At 35.5% G+C, this 16178-nt stretch overlaps 2 protein-coding genes across 2 annotated transcripts; one reads left to right on the plus strand and one right to left on the minus strand.

Annotated features, from left to right (window-relative positions):
- Positions 1-6265: 6265 nt before the first annotated feature.
- Positions 6266-9538, plus strand: LOC120087097 (Pentatricopeptide repeat (PPR) superfamily protein). Its single transcript, XM_039043979.2, has 2 exons — positions 6266-6922; positions 7019-9538. Exons 1-2 carry the CDS (start codon positions 6325-6327, stop codon positions 9316-9318), a joined length of 2898 nt encoding a protein of 965 aa, XP_038899907.1. The 5' UTR covers positions 6266-6324; the 3' UTR covers positions 9319-9538.
- Positions 9539-11976: 2438 nt separating this feature from the next.
- On the minus strand, positions 11977-15588 carry LOC120085099 (serine carboxypeptidase-like 42). Its single transcript, XM_039040958.2, has 10 exons — positions 14868-15588; positions 14508-14615; positions 14326-14418; positions 13963-14055; positions 13624-13709; positions 13266-13544; positions 13038-13171; positions 12745-12837; positions 12533-12650; positions 11977-12441 (listed from the first exon to the last, which is right to left on the minus strand). Exons 1-10 carry the CDS (start codon positions 15133-15135, stop codon positions 12274-12276), a joined length of 1440 nt encoding a protein of 479 aa, XP_038896886.1. The 5' UTR covers positions 15136-15588; the 3' UTR covers positions 11977-12273.
- Positions 15589-16178: the final 590 nt, after the last annotated feature.

The following is a 16178-nucleotide window of genomic DNA, read 5'->3' on the forward strand; positions in this document are numbered from 1 at the left end:
TTATGCTTTGATGCGTCTAAGTAATGGTAACGCGTTGAGGCGTTAGTAATATGCACAGAACGCACACAACTCCTTCTAATGACGTTCAGATTTTCCTAAACCAGATCCAAGTATAAATCTAATTTAGGTTCCTGGAAAGTCCAGGGTCGATTTCAGAGATTCAGTTAACCAAACGCAGACCTTGCGTTATATCTATTGTAGGGGTTTTCCTAAATGAATATGAGAAATGTATTATTTACACTAACTTGTTGTGCCTGTGCAAGAAGATACAAAAGATTTGAGTGGTGAATGATGGAACATGCGAAAATGAAATTTAAGGTAGGTGGATGCCTCGGTCTAAAATGAATGTACACAACTAAGATGTGATGTGGATTAGATGGGATGATTTACTTATCTTTTTGTTTATACATTAGACCTTATTCAACACTTCTCAATGCGAATAACATACAAAGCTTATCTCTAGGGTGCATGCGTCTAACACAGAATGCAGGAAACATCAGTAAGTCTATCTCTAGCTGTACTAGGCATTTTACTTGATGCAGCTTAGTTATTCTTTCGAACAATCTAAGTTAAAGATGCTTTTACCAAGTTGTCAAGTTGGTTTGAGCGTTAGAATAAAGTTATGCATAAAGTATTAATGCATTCAACATAAACAAGAGATAAACAATAGTAAGCATGATGGATCAAACATATGAATTTTATAAAGAAACAAGGAGTCTTTACAAAAACAATATTTAATCTAATGGAGTGAAAGCGATAAATAAGAAGGAAACTGAGTCAAGCCAAAGAATACAATCTCTTGTAGTTTTTTAGCTCAATCTCGTTGTGTACAATCACTTGTATAGGTAGTGGACAGAGTATCTTTCTCAAGAGTGGTTTCCTCCACTCCCCAACCGACGGTGTTGGTGGTTCTCAACCCTTTTAATCGTCTCAACACCACGGCACAGCTTGTCACACCCCACCCTAGATCACCCTCTTAGCCTAGAGAAGGGTGTGACTGCAGCAGTTATCAACCCTTAGACTGACACTTACTGCCTAAAAACTCTTGCAGAATAACTCTGATACCAAATACAAATTATATGCAACGGGACGGCTGTAGGCACACAATTTATTAACTTAGAAACTTAATATGTTTAGAGTATTTACAACATTAGATTTACAAGTCCCAAAACCCACAAACCCTAGTCCCTATATGCACAATAGTAACATGTGTACAATATTAACAGTAACCACCTAGCAAACGGTTACAAGTCTTTTGGTCCTTTAGTGGCAGAGCAGATACTGAGCTGTCTTCAGAGAATTTGACTGCTACTTGTGAGGGGGAAAACAAAAACATTTAAAAACGGGGTGAGCTTACGCCTAGTGAGTGACCGAGAAAACATAGTAAATTCTCATGCATAATTTTAGAAAATAGTTTTATCTGAAATATAAACTTTTGTAGCATAAATATTTTCCAAGCGTAATGTATATAAAACTATTTTAAACATAAAATAGTAAAATCATTTCTCAAATCAAAGTACCATATAACTGGTAAAATAATCCCAACACTAACTACTAGTCCAGAGAGAACCCTTTTGCTCAATCTCTGACTTTATTCACCTGTGGCCACACTAAGTACCTTAACACATTAGGTACTACTGCTCAGATACCTTCTCCTTATACTTCAGTATCGAGCTACTAGGATACCTTCTCCAACGTACTTCAGTATCCCGTTGGCTTGGTACCTTCTCAAACGTACTTCAGTATCTAGTTGGGTGGATGCCTTCTTCTTGTACTTCGGCATCACATTTTACCAAAACTATTTATAAACAACTTTTCTCTTTAAAGCATGTACAGTATAACACATATACAACATAGCTTTAAAGATGGTAACGCATGCTGGATAAAATCAATACATGTACATATGTAAATAGTTTTTCAACAATATGCATGCGTTCAAATCACAATTCAAACTTGCTTGGAAACCACTTTATAAAACTAGTAGGCATGAGAATTATTTTCGCAAACATGCTTTCTGTAAAACGTTTGTAATCAAAACAGTTTAAAAACGTTTTAGTTTGAAAACATTTTAGCCACTCACCTCGAACTCTTAGGAACTTTTCAATCTAGTAGCTCCTCGGGTCCCTTTTTCACCCCTAGAATCCAGATTCAACTTACAACTTAGATTACTTATAGTTTCGAACCTAATTTGGAAATATTTCCTTTTACAAACTTATTCTAAAATGTCTTAGAAATCTTACCCTAAACTTTAAGCTCAGAATTTCTCGTGGTTTGGTCGGAATCTCAAAGTCTTCAAGACTGGCTCAGACTGATCTGACAGTCTGACCCTTCTGCCTTCTTCTCAACCTCCAGCCCAGTTCCTTTGAGCCTTTTCCTCCGGCAGCCCTACTCTGAAAACTAGACTTCTAGAGCTTTTAGATGGCTTTAGAATCACTCCAAACGAATGAGTATATTGGAAGATCTCCTCGTCCAAATTTGACACATTCCTCTAAACCCTCACTGCTCTCTACTTTCTCTACGAAATTTATGATTTTTTTGTGATTTGAAAATGAAATCCCAACTCCCTATTTATAGGCGTTCAAATTGCTCGTGGGATTGACAGCATCTACTTGGCTGCATGGCCAAATGTTTAATCCTCCCTTTATCAATGTAAGCTGACTTCACCTTAGTTCAATGTGTTCTTCCCAAACGCATCCAACACAATTTCTTAAGGTTTAAGAATTTCTCTTAATCGGACACCTAGATTTTAATTGACGTTTGCCCTTACGTCTTCAAGCTTTGTTCGTATTCAAATTAGGGTTTTTACATGCATAATCCACCCCAACGCGTCCAAATACATTGCCCAAAAACTTGCTCGGTCGTTCAATGCATAGGCGAGGCGTGGGCGTGACGTTCGAATCGGACAAAGCAAGGCTAACGCATAGGCGCTCTCGCTCTTTCCGCTCTCGGCAGTGTAGCTCTCTCCCACTTTCTCGCTGGTCTCGCTCTCTTCACTCTCGCTCTCTCCAGCAATCTCGCTGGTCAGCTCTCTTCAATCTCGCTCTCTCTAGCTTTCTCTCCAACTTTTCTCTCCATTCTCGCTCTCTCTAGCTTTCTCGCTCTCTCCCATTTCTTCTCCAATCTCGCTGGTCTCGATCTCAATGATCTTGCTCTCTCCATCTTTCTCTCCAAGTTTTCTCTCCAATCTTTAGCTACTGTGACAAATGTTCCCTGTATATATTTTTGTACCCGTTTACTCACCACTTAATGATATTTTTACACGGATCTTCCAGGATAATTCCAAAATAATATTTTCTATATTTTTCCTTAATTCCTTACTCCGTACTTCACCTAATTTTTCATACTTAGCCGTATTCTTCCCCGAATTTTCCAAACTCAATCTTCATATTATTCCATATTAATTCCACGTACTTAATTTCTATATTTATTCCCACTTAATAATTTTCCCCAACTTTTTCAATATTATTTTCTCCTTTCAAATCTCCATTCCTTCTTTCACCAATCACACTAACTGTTTTCAACAACCTATTTATTATACAAATTTCATTGCAATTTTACTAATTAAAGCTTAACTTAAATTATTCAAGGAAAATCTACTTAACACTTAGAAATTCCCTTCCTCTTAACTTAGGATTTAATTTTCACTTAGTTAATTCCTTTTATCACTTGCTTAAGTAAGGAAAATAGAAATCCAGGTTTCACACAGCTTCTATAGAACTAAGATTATAACTACAATTTACAGAGAGTAAGGATCTTGATGATTTTCGAACTTCTTAACTCTAGAAGGACTTCATCTATTTATAGGCGTTGGTCACGTCCACTTGGTAAATGGGCAGCATTAAAGTCCATGCCCTGGTCAGCATTAAAGTCCATGCCCTGGTTAGCCGCCTGACTCTCGGAAGCTTTTCAGACGCTGCCTGCTGCTTGGAAGCTTTTCAGATGCCGCCTGCTGCAGGTGCCAATACTTGCAAATGGTGATATGACACAATCAGCCTAGAGCAATGAATCTTCTCTGTGTTGAACTCCCTCCGACGCATGGCCCATGCGTTAGAGTTTTTTCTGTGGCACTTGTATAATGCGTTAATGCCAATCCTTGTGTTGAAATTCTGCAATTCAGTGCGTTAGTGCCGCGATATTTAGTCATAAAACTTCTTTTGCATGATTTTGCTGCTGTTTGAATAAATCCATGCATTTCTACTAAAAATGAGGAAAGTTTATCATTAAAAACCTTAGTTGTTCCAACTTAAGAGTAAAAATAACTTGTATTTCTACAAGTTATCAGTAGACTTATTGAGTTGGCGATCTGGCCACTCTTGCCCATACAAATCAAATGATTGCCTTCATAGGCAGAAGTTCACAATTCAATCAAGATTCAGATCATGTCATCTATGGTTATCCTAGTGAAATGTGAGTCTCTATTATTAATGGTGTTATATAATGAGACTAGTCATTTCGTGGTTCGATCATATACAAACCCCTTTGTATAGAACACCCCCGCTCACATGTCTCTACATGAATGATCAAGATCATATCATTTGTAGCACTTTACAACAATTGTAACATCTACAAAGCGGACCGTACCAAGATAAGGTACCCAGTTTTATCCATCTACTATAGACCATTTAGGTTATCACTTAAACATAATCCACTGTATGTCTCTACATACATGTTTAAGCTACTGAAGATAACCTCAGATGCTAGTTTATTGGTTTTGTGGGTTAAGGCTACTAAATGTCAAATAAAATATCTCATATTTTATTAAATAAATAAATCATTTGTACATTACATTTACAAACTACAAGATCCACGACATTTAGGGCATCATCCCCAACAACATATGCTCATAAAATCGGGTTAACAAGACTCAAGAACTGGTTCGATCCCCAGGTAGGAGGTGTTCTGTAAACAGTTAAATTAAGTACCTCTAGTCTTAGATAGGATCTTGTCGAGTGAGTTTGTAACCAGAGTTTTACAAGATAATGATCTATTTTAACTATTAAACAATTTGTTATTTATCAACCCTAGGTGAGCATGAATTTGTCTTTGTTATAGAATTTAAATGTCTAGTCCATTTTATAACAATTATAACTTAAACAAATCTATAACATTCATCATCATTCCATAATTTAATATAAAAGCTTATATCAAATCTCATGAAATCCTAAACATGCATACTATATATTATAACATTTATAACATACTTTCAATGCATGCAACATGCTTTCATATGGTGGGATTAAAGTGGTAATTCTACTTATGAATTACCACTTTAACCCCTAATTACTCTTCTTCTTTCTTCTTCGTTTTCCAACTTTTTTTTTTCACGTTCTTCTTTGACCGCTTCTTCTTCTCCTTCCTCCACCCTTTTCATCATCATCATCATCATCTTTTTCTTCTATTGTCTTCGTTTTCTTCTCCCTTCTTCTTCTCCTTCTCCTTCTCCTTCTCCTTCTTCTTCTTCTTCTCCTTCTTCTTCTTTTGCATTTCTCTTCTTCTCCTCCAATTTTTTTTCTTCCTTCTTCGTTTTATAGTTTTTTCCCGAAGAAAAAAAATTGAAATTATGTCTGGTGAGGAACAAGAGGAAGGAGAAAGAAGCAAGAAGGAGAATCTAGAGTGAGAAGCAAGAGGAAGAAACGAAAAGCGAGAGGTAGGAGCGAGAAGCAAGAGGAAGAATCTGAACAAAGAAAAAAATCGAAGAAAAAAGTTACAGTTGTGTTTGATGAGGAACAAAATGAAGGAGCAAGAAGAGAGAGTGAGAAACGAGAAGAACAAACGAGAATTTGTTTGAGTGTCATACCCTTGCACGTGGTCTGGGGATAAGATGGTACTTTCACACGCGGTTGATGTAAGCAAACGACCATTTTTAAAGCAAATTTGATTCTTTGGCCAAATTTCATTTTGGCCCTAAAAAGCAAAAACGAGAATCTAAAACAAGAAGCGAGAGGAAGGAATGAGAAGGGAGAGGTAGGAGCGAGAAGCTAAAAGTATTAGCGAGAAGAGAGAGGGAGAATATGAATAAAGGAAAAAATTGAAGAAAAAAGTTGTAGTTGTGCCTGATAAGGTACAAAAGGAAAGAGCGAGAAGCGAGAAGAATGAGAATTCATTTGAGGATTAGCCCTTGTACGCGATTTGGGCACAAGATGGTATTCCACCTGTTGTTGACATAAACAAAAACCATTTTTGAAGCAAATTTGAATCTTGGTGCAAATTTTATTTGGGTCCTAAAAAGGGCCTTCCGTACCAACAAAAAAAACCCCTTAAATGTCCCTTTTTTATAACCTATAGAAAGAGAGAAGCGGACTTATTAACCCCACGCCATGTGGAATGCGGCTCAATACTTTCACATGTTCTTCCGGACTTCCATCGTTCTTTAATCCACTCAATGTTGCCAGAATCACCTCGTATTCGATCCCAGATCGCGTTTGTAACCAACAATTAACCAAAAATCGCAATCCCCATTCAGAACTTCTACAAATTTGCTTGCAGCACTGCGGGAGAATCCAAGCCCACAACCTGTTCGACGAAAAGCCTAAATCACTTCTTCAAGCTTTGAGAATCGCGAAGGTCATCCATTCAAAGAGTTTGGAGATTGGAGTTGGCCTCAAAGGGTTGTTAGGTAATGCGATTGTTGACCTTTATGTCAAATGCGGCGATGTGGACTTCGCTCAGAAGGCCTTTTCCCGGCTTGAGAAGAAGGATGTGTTTGCCTGTAACTCGGTGCTTTCTATGTACTCGAAGCAGGGTTTATTTGCAACTGTTTTTCAATCTTTTGTGTCTATGTGGAATCATGGGGTGCGACCTAATGAGTTTACGTTTGCGATGGTTTTATCAGCTTGTTCTAGATTGCAGGATGTTAACTATGGTAGACAAGTCCATTGTGGTGTTTTTAAGATGGGGTTTGGGTTTCGTTCTTTCTGTCAAGGTGGGCTGATTGATATGTATGCCAAATGCTGTAATCTTAGAGATGCTCGCTTGGTGTTTGATGGGGCACTTAATTTGGATACTGTTTCATGGACAGCCTTGATTGCAGGGTATGTTCGAGATGGCTTCCCTAAGGAGGCAGTCAAGGTGTTTGATAGAATGCAGAGAGTTGGACATGTTCCTGATCAGATTGCGCTTGTTACTGTTATAAATGCTTATGTGGCTCTTGATAGGCTTGCTGATGCTCGTAAGTTGTTTACCCAGATGCCCAATCCTAATATTGTAGCTTGGAATGTGATGATTTCAGGGCATGCGAAGAGAGGATGTGCTGAGGAAGCTATTTCGTTTTTTCTTGAATTGAAGAGGGCTGGCCTAAAAGCCACTAGATCTACTCTAGGAAGTGTTTTAAGTGCAATTGCTAGTTTATCGATGCATAACTATGGCTCAATGGTTCATGCGCAGGTGATTAAGGAAGGGTTAAACGATAATGTGTATGTAGGAAGTGCATTGGTGAACATGTATGCCAAATGTGAAAAAATGGATGCTGCAAAACAAGTGTTCGATTCTTTAAGTGAGAGAAATCTCATCTTGTGGAATGCTATGCTTGGAGGTTTTGCACAGAACGGACTAGCCCATGAAGTGATGGAATTTTTCTCATATATGAAACGGCATGGACCTCAACCTGATGAGTTTACTTTGACTAGTATTTTCAGTGCATGTGCCTCCATGCAGTATCTTGATTTTGGTCGTCAACTTCATACTTTTATGATCAAGAACAAGTTTGCATCTAATCTATTTGTTGCAAATGCGTTGGTAGACATGTATGCTAAATCAGGAGCTCTAAAGGAAGCAAGAAAACAATTTGAGTTGATGAAAATTCATGACAATGTTTCATGGAATGCAATAATTGTGGGGTATGTACAGGAAGAGTATAATGATGAGGCGTTCTTCATGTTTCGAAGGATGATTTCCAATGGGGCTCTTCCAGATGAGGTGTCTTTGGCCAGTATAGTGAGTGCTTGTGCAAAACTTCAGGAGTTTAAAGGAGGCCAACAATGTCACGGTCTCTTAGTTAAAGTTGGTTTAGATACAAGAATTTGTGCTGGAAGTTCCCTCATTGACATGTATGTGAAGTGTGGCGTTCTTTTGGCAGCTCGTGATGTCTTTAATTCTATGCCCTCTAGAAGTGTTGTCTCAGTAAACGCTTTGATTGCTGGCTACACCATGAGCCACTTAGAGGAAGCTATTTATCTATTTCAAGAGATGCAAATGGTTGGACATAAACCTACAGAAGTCACATTTGCAGAGCTTTTAGATGGATGTGATGGAGCATCTTTGCTGAAACTTGGAAGGCAAATTCACTGTCAAGTTATGAAGTGGGGTCTTCTATTTGGTAGTGAAATGGTGTATGTCTCTCTTTTGTGCATGTATATGAACTCCCAAAGACTCTCAGACTCGGAAACACTCTTCTCTGAGTTGCAGTATCCAAAAAGTTTAATTTTATGGACTGCTTTCATTTCAGGATATGCCCAAAACAATCACTATGAGAAGGCTTTGCGATTCTATCAACATATGCGATCGGAGAATATCTTACCCGACCAAGCAACATTTGCCAGCGTTCTTCGAGCATGTGCTGGATTGTCTTCTCTACAAAACGGTCAAGAGATTCATTCCCTCATCTTCCATACTGGCTTTAACATGGATGAAATAACCTGTAGTTCTCTTATAGACATGTATGCAAAATGTGGTGATGTTAAAAGCTCTGTTCAAGTTTTTCATGAAATGCGACGTAAAAATAGTGTCATATCTTGGAACTCCATGATAGTTGGACTTGCAAAGAATGGCTATGCAGAAGAAGCACTTGAAATATTCAACCAATTGGAGCAACAACAATCCATCATACCGGATGAAGTCACATTCCTTGGTGTTCTATCTGCTTGTAGCCATGCTGGGCGAGTGTCGGAAGGCCGAAAGATATTCAACATGATGGTTAACCATTACCAGTTACAGCCAAGAGTTGATCACTTGGGGTGTATGGTAGACATTCTTGGGAGATGGGGTTTCCTTAATGAAGCAGAGGAGTTCATTAACAGGCTTGGAAGTAAAGCAGATCCAATGTTATGGTCCACTTTGCTAGGGGCTTGCAGAAAACATGGAGATGAAGTTAGGGGGAAGCGTGCAGCTGAGAAACTTATGGAACTGAAACCACAAAGTTCTTCACCATATGTGCTGCTGTCTAGCATATACGCTGCATCAGAGAATTGGAAACGAGCTGACTCTTTAAGGAGGGAAATGAAATTAAAGGGAGTAAAAAAGTTGCCTGGATATAGCTGGATAGAACCAGGAAGAGATATACGAGGCAGCTCATATACGATTCGAGAGCCTTGCAACACCTGATGTAAGAAATAAATTAAGAAAGTCTCTAACCATTCCCTTGTTTATAATAACAATGAAGGATCAAAATGCTTCTGTAGACCTGTTTTATTTATTTATTATTTTTTACGATATGTGGATATGAGAATCAAGTCTCTCACTTTGAAGTTGATCGTACAAAATTTATGTTAGTGTAGATACCATAATTTTTTTTATGCTTCTATACACTTGTTGATTCGATCTATATTTGATTTCTTAATTTCATTGTGAAAAAGTAAAATAAGTTTGCGATCTATGAATGTGTATATTTATGGACTGTAAATTCTCTTTTTTTATTATTAATCTAAATAGTTTTTATTGGCTGCTGCACTAGTTTTTGGAAAGAAAAAAGGGTTCTGTGTGTACATATATATGAAAATATTAATTTATATCGGTAAATTTGGGTGGTTTGTCAATTTACACATCCTAGATTTATGATCGTACCAATAAATCTCTATAACAGGAAAGATTTTCAAAATAAATCCTAACACAATGGAACAATTATAGAGAAATAAATTAATACATTTACAAAAGTTTCAAATTTAAATCGATATAATTATTAGTTATGTTGTTTTTTTCCTCCAATCATAACATTATAAATTTAAATTTAGAGTTGTTCAAAAATTAAAATTTAGAGGTAGAGATTAAAGTTATCGATCAACGGGAAACATAAAGAAGGCAATTGTCTCTAGTTTATCTTAACTCTTAAAAGTTAAATAATAAATTTAAAACACTGAAATTATCTCTATTTGCATTTCTAAATTTTTAGAATTAAAAATATTATATATAAATATTGAAGGTAGAATCTTTTTTCCCATATAAAAATTTACAGTTCCATCTTAGTTATTAATACTTTAAACAACTTAATTATGTTCTAAATGTTCAAGCCGATCTCTTTAATCCCCAAGTGTCCAATTTTGTTATTTTATAATAACATTTATGCCTCTTTTACTATCTCGTTTGAGGTTTGAGTGTAATTATAATTGGATTACATTGTAAAGTAATTGAAATGTAATAGTAAATAGGTTCCTTTTGACTGTGTATGAACATGTAGAAATAATAGGTTCAAACGTAGTAGGATTACTTTTGATTATATTTATCTATATATGTAATCGTTAATAGAAAAGTTTTGTTTTACCATAATACCCTCAAAATTTTAAGAAATGTAATACCCAAACTAATTATATATAGGAAAGAATAATAATTATTTATTTCATTAATCTAGTTCACATTTTAATGTGATTGTAGATTTCAAAATAATCTTTTTTTTTTAATTAATAGAGTATTTCTAACATATATTTTTTTTAGATATATATATATCAAAACAATATCTTTAATTATATAATGAATAATATATTCTTCTTGGTTTTACTAAATATCTAATGTGTCTGGTTGCCATAGAGTGAGTTGGAGCAATAGCAAGAACAAATCTGAACAAGAGTGAGATCCAGCTTGAGCGAGAGAAGAATTTATTGAAGAAATCACATATTTGGAACTTGAATTCAAATTCGGAAGCCCACCAAAACCAAAAGTACTTGGTGTGTCGGGTTTTGGCCACATAGTAAAAGTTGGAGAAAGAGCGAGAGCGAAAGTGAAATCAAGCATGATCGGAGTAAAAAAATGCAGAGAAAAAAAATGAGGGATTCAAGAAAAATACATCCAAAGTTTAATAGGATAATGTTAAAAAAATGGGTCCCACCAATGCTTTACGTTTACAGAATTGGGTAAACAACCACTGATAATCAAGTGGGCCAGCGATGTTGAGTGATTTTAATCCACTAATCTACAAAGATATCTAATGAAAAGAAAATTTAAAAATATATTCAACACTTCATTCATGAAGCAATTGAAAAATAATTATCTTTTTTGTGTTCATCAAAACATATTAACCTTCAAAATAATGTTTTAGGCAAATTGCATAAACCATCATTAATTAATTGTTATTATAATTACAAGTTTTAGAAGGAAAATAAAATTGTACCCTTAACTTCAACTTTGACTTTTATGAACCAGGTGTGATTTGATTTTTACTATAAAAATTAGAATGAAAATTTGAAAGTTTAATTTTTTTCATTTAAGAGCCGTTAGATAACTGGAATTATTAGATGGGAATTATTAGATGCTTAAAACTACAGCGATCTAATATTCTTAAATAACCATATTTGTTTTGTAAGGATATTTTTTAAGATATCTAAAAATACTTGGATAATTACGTTTAATTTAGAATATTCTTATAATTATCATTAATTTATAATTAATTTAATATAATTTAAACTTATATAACATTTGTTTTATTAATTTTATTTTATTTTTAAATTAATATAATTTTATTACTTTATTTGTCATTTTTCTCAACAAAATAATATATATTTATTATTATAAAATGAAAATAAAAAAAGATTGATTTATAAACATATGAAAAAAAAGGTTAAAAAAAAAAGTAAAAAACGGACGTACTCAACACAAGAATCCTAAAATCTCATGTTTCAAGAAGGCATCCAAAACTCCATTTGGGAATCTTTTACATTACCACAAAACAAATGCAGTAATCCAAATGTTCCCTCTGAAAATTTTAGATTCCGATGAAACAAATGATCCTAAATTGGAATTCAAGCGTAACAACAACCAGTGTGGCTTATACAATTTAGGCTAATTTTGAAGACTTTCCATACATATGAAAGACAACTAAAGCTTTAATTGTCTAACCATGTTCTGGCGCTAACCGTAGCTTACAATGGTGTATAGAACTGGAGAAATCCAGAGAATCAATTTCTTCTTAATTCTAATTCAAACCCAAACTTTCAATGAACTCATGCTGGTATACCAGATAATTCAATATTGTAAATTTCCCCAGACTTGGGGATTGAATGTTACTTATTTTCTTATTTTCCATTTTCCAGAATGCATATGAAGTAAGAGTGATCTGTGTAGAAAACTTATCTAATCTTCAATTGAAGGGCGAGTTGAATTAGGCAGTCGCCAGCCGTGAACAAACGAACTAAACAGATGCAATGCTCTTGATGGCTGCGCATAAGGTACCATATGAGCAGCACCCCTTACTGTCGCAAAGGTCAACAAATTTCCGTACTCAATTGCCCAACCTCCAACCTGCCAATGTGCAGCCAAGCCATAAGATGGAACCGAAATTCAAAAGTTGAAAAGAAAAAAACTGATAAAACAATTAGGATGCAGTAAGTACCTGGCCTTTGTGGAACCATGTCCCATATGGGACTGTAATCTTGAACTTCAGATCATGAGCGAGTTCACGGATGAGCGTTCGAGATCCCATCAAGGGTACGACAGAATCTTGATCCCCACTACAATGGAAGTTAGGTTTACAAGTCATGTCACGACTGACACATCAACTAAACAACTACTTGCTTCTATTTTTCAGATATGAAAGAAAGTTACCTGAAAACCCAAACCGGGATTCGATTTTCAATTATCCTTTTAAGCAATGGAAGTATGTTGATGTTACCATCGGTGTCGCTGTAATTTATAACACTGTCAATCAAGTTCACAAAATGTTAAGTTCCTGAAATGGATTTTTGCAATGTATAGTGCTTGAACATAAGCAAAACTCTTGCCTAGCAAAGAATGAGTTCATTTCCTATTTGAAAATGATGAGTTTTCTTTTGTAAAAGCTACTATTTTGAAGAATCATAAAGCTTAAAGTAACAAATGCATTTTCAAGTATAACTTACGGACTGCACATCGACCAATGGTAAGGTAATTTAGTTCGGTTAGCATGAAGGGCTTTCTGAACCTCTGGAAGGTTGAAGTAGAATTTTCTTTCCATGGTCATGCACACATCAACCCCCAAACTTATCTTTGAAGCCTGCAAAAGGTAGATAAAGACTTAGATTACAGCAATCGAAGCACTCAACTTGAACGGATTAGAAAAATGAAGTTTACGAAGATGTAGTCGATACCATTTTCCTCAACCGTAGCTCTTGCTCCACTATAGATGGATAGCACACGTCAAGGATGACATCATAATTATTTATGTAATTTCCAACAACGTGGTTTGCCATGGATATGGCTTCATTGCATGAATGTGACTCATTATGAGGACTTGTGAAAGTATAATCCTCGAAATCACATTCACTCATGATGGTCATGCCAATTTCATCTGAAATCATTCCATGCGACCAAAAATACTCATATGTTGCTGGAACATCTCTATCGAGTTTCAATAGAGGGTTCCCGATCTGAAAAGACAATCCCCGTATGAACAGTAAATAAATATTTCAACGAAGGAAACTGAATGATCAAATTACTATTCCTTACAGCAACTCCTTTGATGTTGAACTTGAAACCACTGAACTTTGCATTGTGATCCAACAGAGCAATAGCCAACTGTGGTATGTAATGCCCTGTGCAATAAAAGCAAAACTACTAACGACAATTTTCAAAACTGGACTAGGAAAGAGAAATTCCCAATCTGAATTTGATTTCATCAAATTTTTTTTAATGAACTATTGATTCCTTGAAATTACAATGAGTGAAGATTCATTCTCCATTACTCTTCTTTAGTTGAGAAAATTAAGCTATACAATAAGTTATCAGTTACCAGACTTGCTAATCACCGAAAACAATAATTTCATCTGGTTCATGTTTTTAACAAACCTGCATAACTTTCGCCTGTAAGATACAACGCGCTGGTTTTAAATGATGGAAACTTCTCATACCAATTCATCATAAACATATGCATATCCCTGGCTGCCACAAGCAGATTATAGAAACTTAGAGTTGGGTAACTAGCATTCGAGTTTTATGTTCATGATTTGTAAAAGTTAGAATACAGTATCATAAGTAGATTTCATAAGACTAGATATATGTAACTCCAGAAATCAACATCTTAAAGTAAACAAACTCACGAGATACATACTCAACTTCTTAACTTTGAGTCACACAAACTTTAACTTATGAGGTAAACATCCTAAATCATCTAAACACACTTGAAATTGCGAAACCCACGATTTCCCTTACCAGTTGAGGCATCCCCACAGTTATAATCTGAACTTGTGTTTGAGTATGACCATCCTACTCCAGCAGGAGATTCAACAAAGAGAAGATTTGAAGCTTCAAATGATTCAAAATAAAATTCAGTTGGTTCAAACTTCAAATTCAACGATACAGTTAAGAATCTATACGAATGCAACCTTTCTTACCTTTATTCCAAGACATGGGATTCTTCCTGAGGCCTCTTCCATCCCCACTGGGATAAAAAGGACCCAACTCTGTAAAAGCACCTCCACCAACAGAGGAACAACCAGGACCTAAACAGAATGATTCACTTTTTCAATCACAAATTCTCTTCCTAATGACACTAATCCATCAACAATCAACAAAAACTAGCATTACATGATTTGAAGAACTAAAGAAAGACCTAGAAAAACCAAAATTGAACAGTACCAACAAGAGGAAATTAACAGAAAATGAAAATTTTGGAGCAACTTAGCAACATAAACTAATTTGAAACAAATTTCAGATTAGAAATTTAGAGAGACAGAGAATTGAACTTAACAAACCTCCATTGAGCCATAGAGTGAGAGGTTTCTTCTCTGGCTGCTCCTCTGCTTCAACGAAATAGTAGAACAAACTCCTCCCATTTTTCACATCCACATCAACATATCCAGCATACTGTTTGAACTTAACCAGCGGCTGACCTGGCAGCCGCAGCACCAGATCTTCACTCGGAAAACCCTCAACTCCGCTGCTGCCTCCGCCGCCACCGCCGCTCAATAACCAGAGAAAACCAAACACAAACAAAACCCCACTAAAACCCCACCGACCCATCTCAGAAAAACCACCAAAAAGCTTCCCCCAAAGGGCAAAACTCAACAAACCCTTCTCATTTAAGAGATTTTAAAAAAAGATCGATGAACCCAGAAAGGAATTTATATTATAATCCGGAAAAAACCAAATTCTGTTCAATGGGCACGTGAATCTCTGCACACTTTAAAGAAAAAGGGAGATTTTCAGTCACAAGATGTTCATTTGGGAGACTTAAAGCCGAAGTGGGTGAGGTGAGTAGCTGCAGCACTATATGCATGCGGGTCTTAAGATGGAAATGATAATGATGATGAGAGTGAGAAAGAAGCATTGAAAAGTGTGAGATGAATAAATGAAGTGATGAAATTATCCAATTCTACAGTAGCATTTTTGAACTATATGATGAAATTAGTCAACAAAGTGTAACCAAAAGTTGTTTCTTTTGGCGGATTTAGCCTCTAATGCTATAATTGGGATTGTAGAGCTGATCATAGGTTAAGAACAGGTTCCGTTCAAGTTTGAATGAAAATGACGCACAACAAGAAAATTTGACGTCATAGGGGTAAAAAGAGAGGAAATAATTTATAATGCAAAGGTAGTATGGATTTTGTTTTTTTCTATATTACATTGGTTAAGTGTTATGAGTGAATTTAGATATGAAATAAGCCAATTGCCAAGAAAATACTTAGAAAAATAAATTCAAAATAAAACGGACTTGGGCAGTACAAGGCCAATTAATCATTGGACTAATTGGATTTAATAACTTATTTACCGTTAGAAAAAATATATCAAACTATATCTTAAACTAAGGATGACCTTAGTTCAATTTTTCTGAAAATACATCATTATAGTTTTATATGAAGTAACTTAAATTTCTAACTTGTCAAAGTAACTTAATTGGTATAGTGCTTATACTATCAATTTTAAAGTTAGAAGTTCATTTTCCTCACCCTACATTTTGTCAAAGAAAAAAACTTAAGACTTCTAACTTCTTCTCCATTCTATGTATCCTTGTATTTTGTCACCTGAAAGTCAAGTACAACATAATTGAAATGTGATTCTCCTAA

Source organism: Benincasa hispida, chromosome 9, assembly GCF_027475165.1.
Source record: "Benincasa hispida cultivar pf3 chromosome 9, pf3_genome.v1.1, whole genome shotgun sequence".
In the NCBI taxonomy this organism is placed as follows: domain Eukaryota; kingdom Viridiplantae; phylum Streptophyta; class Magnoliopsida; order Cucurbitales; family Cucurbitaceae; genus Benincasa; species Benincasa hispida.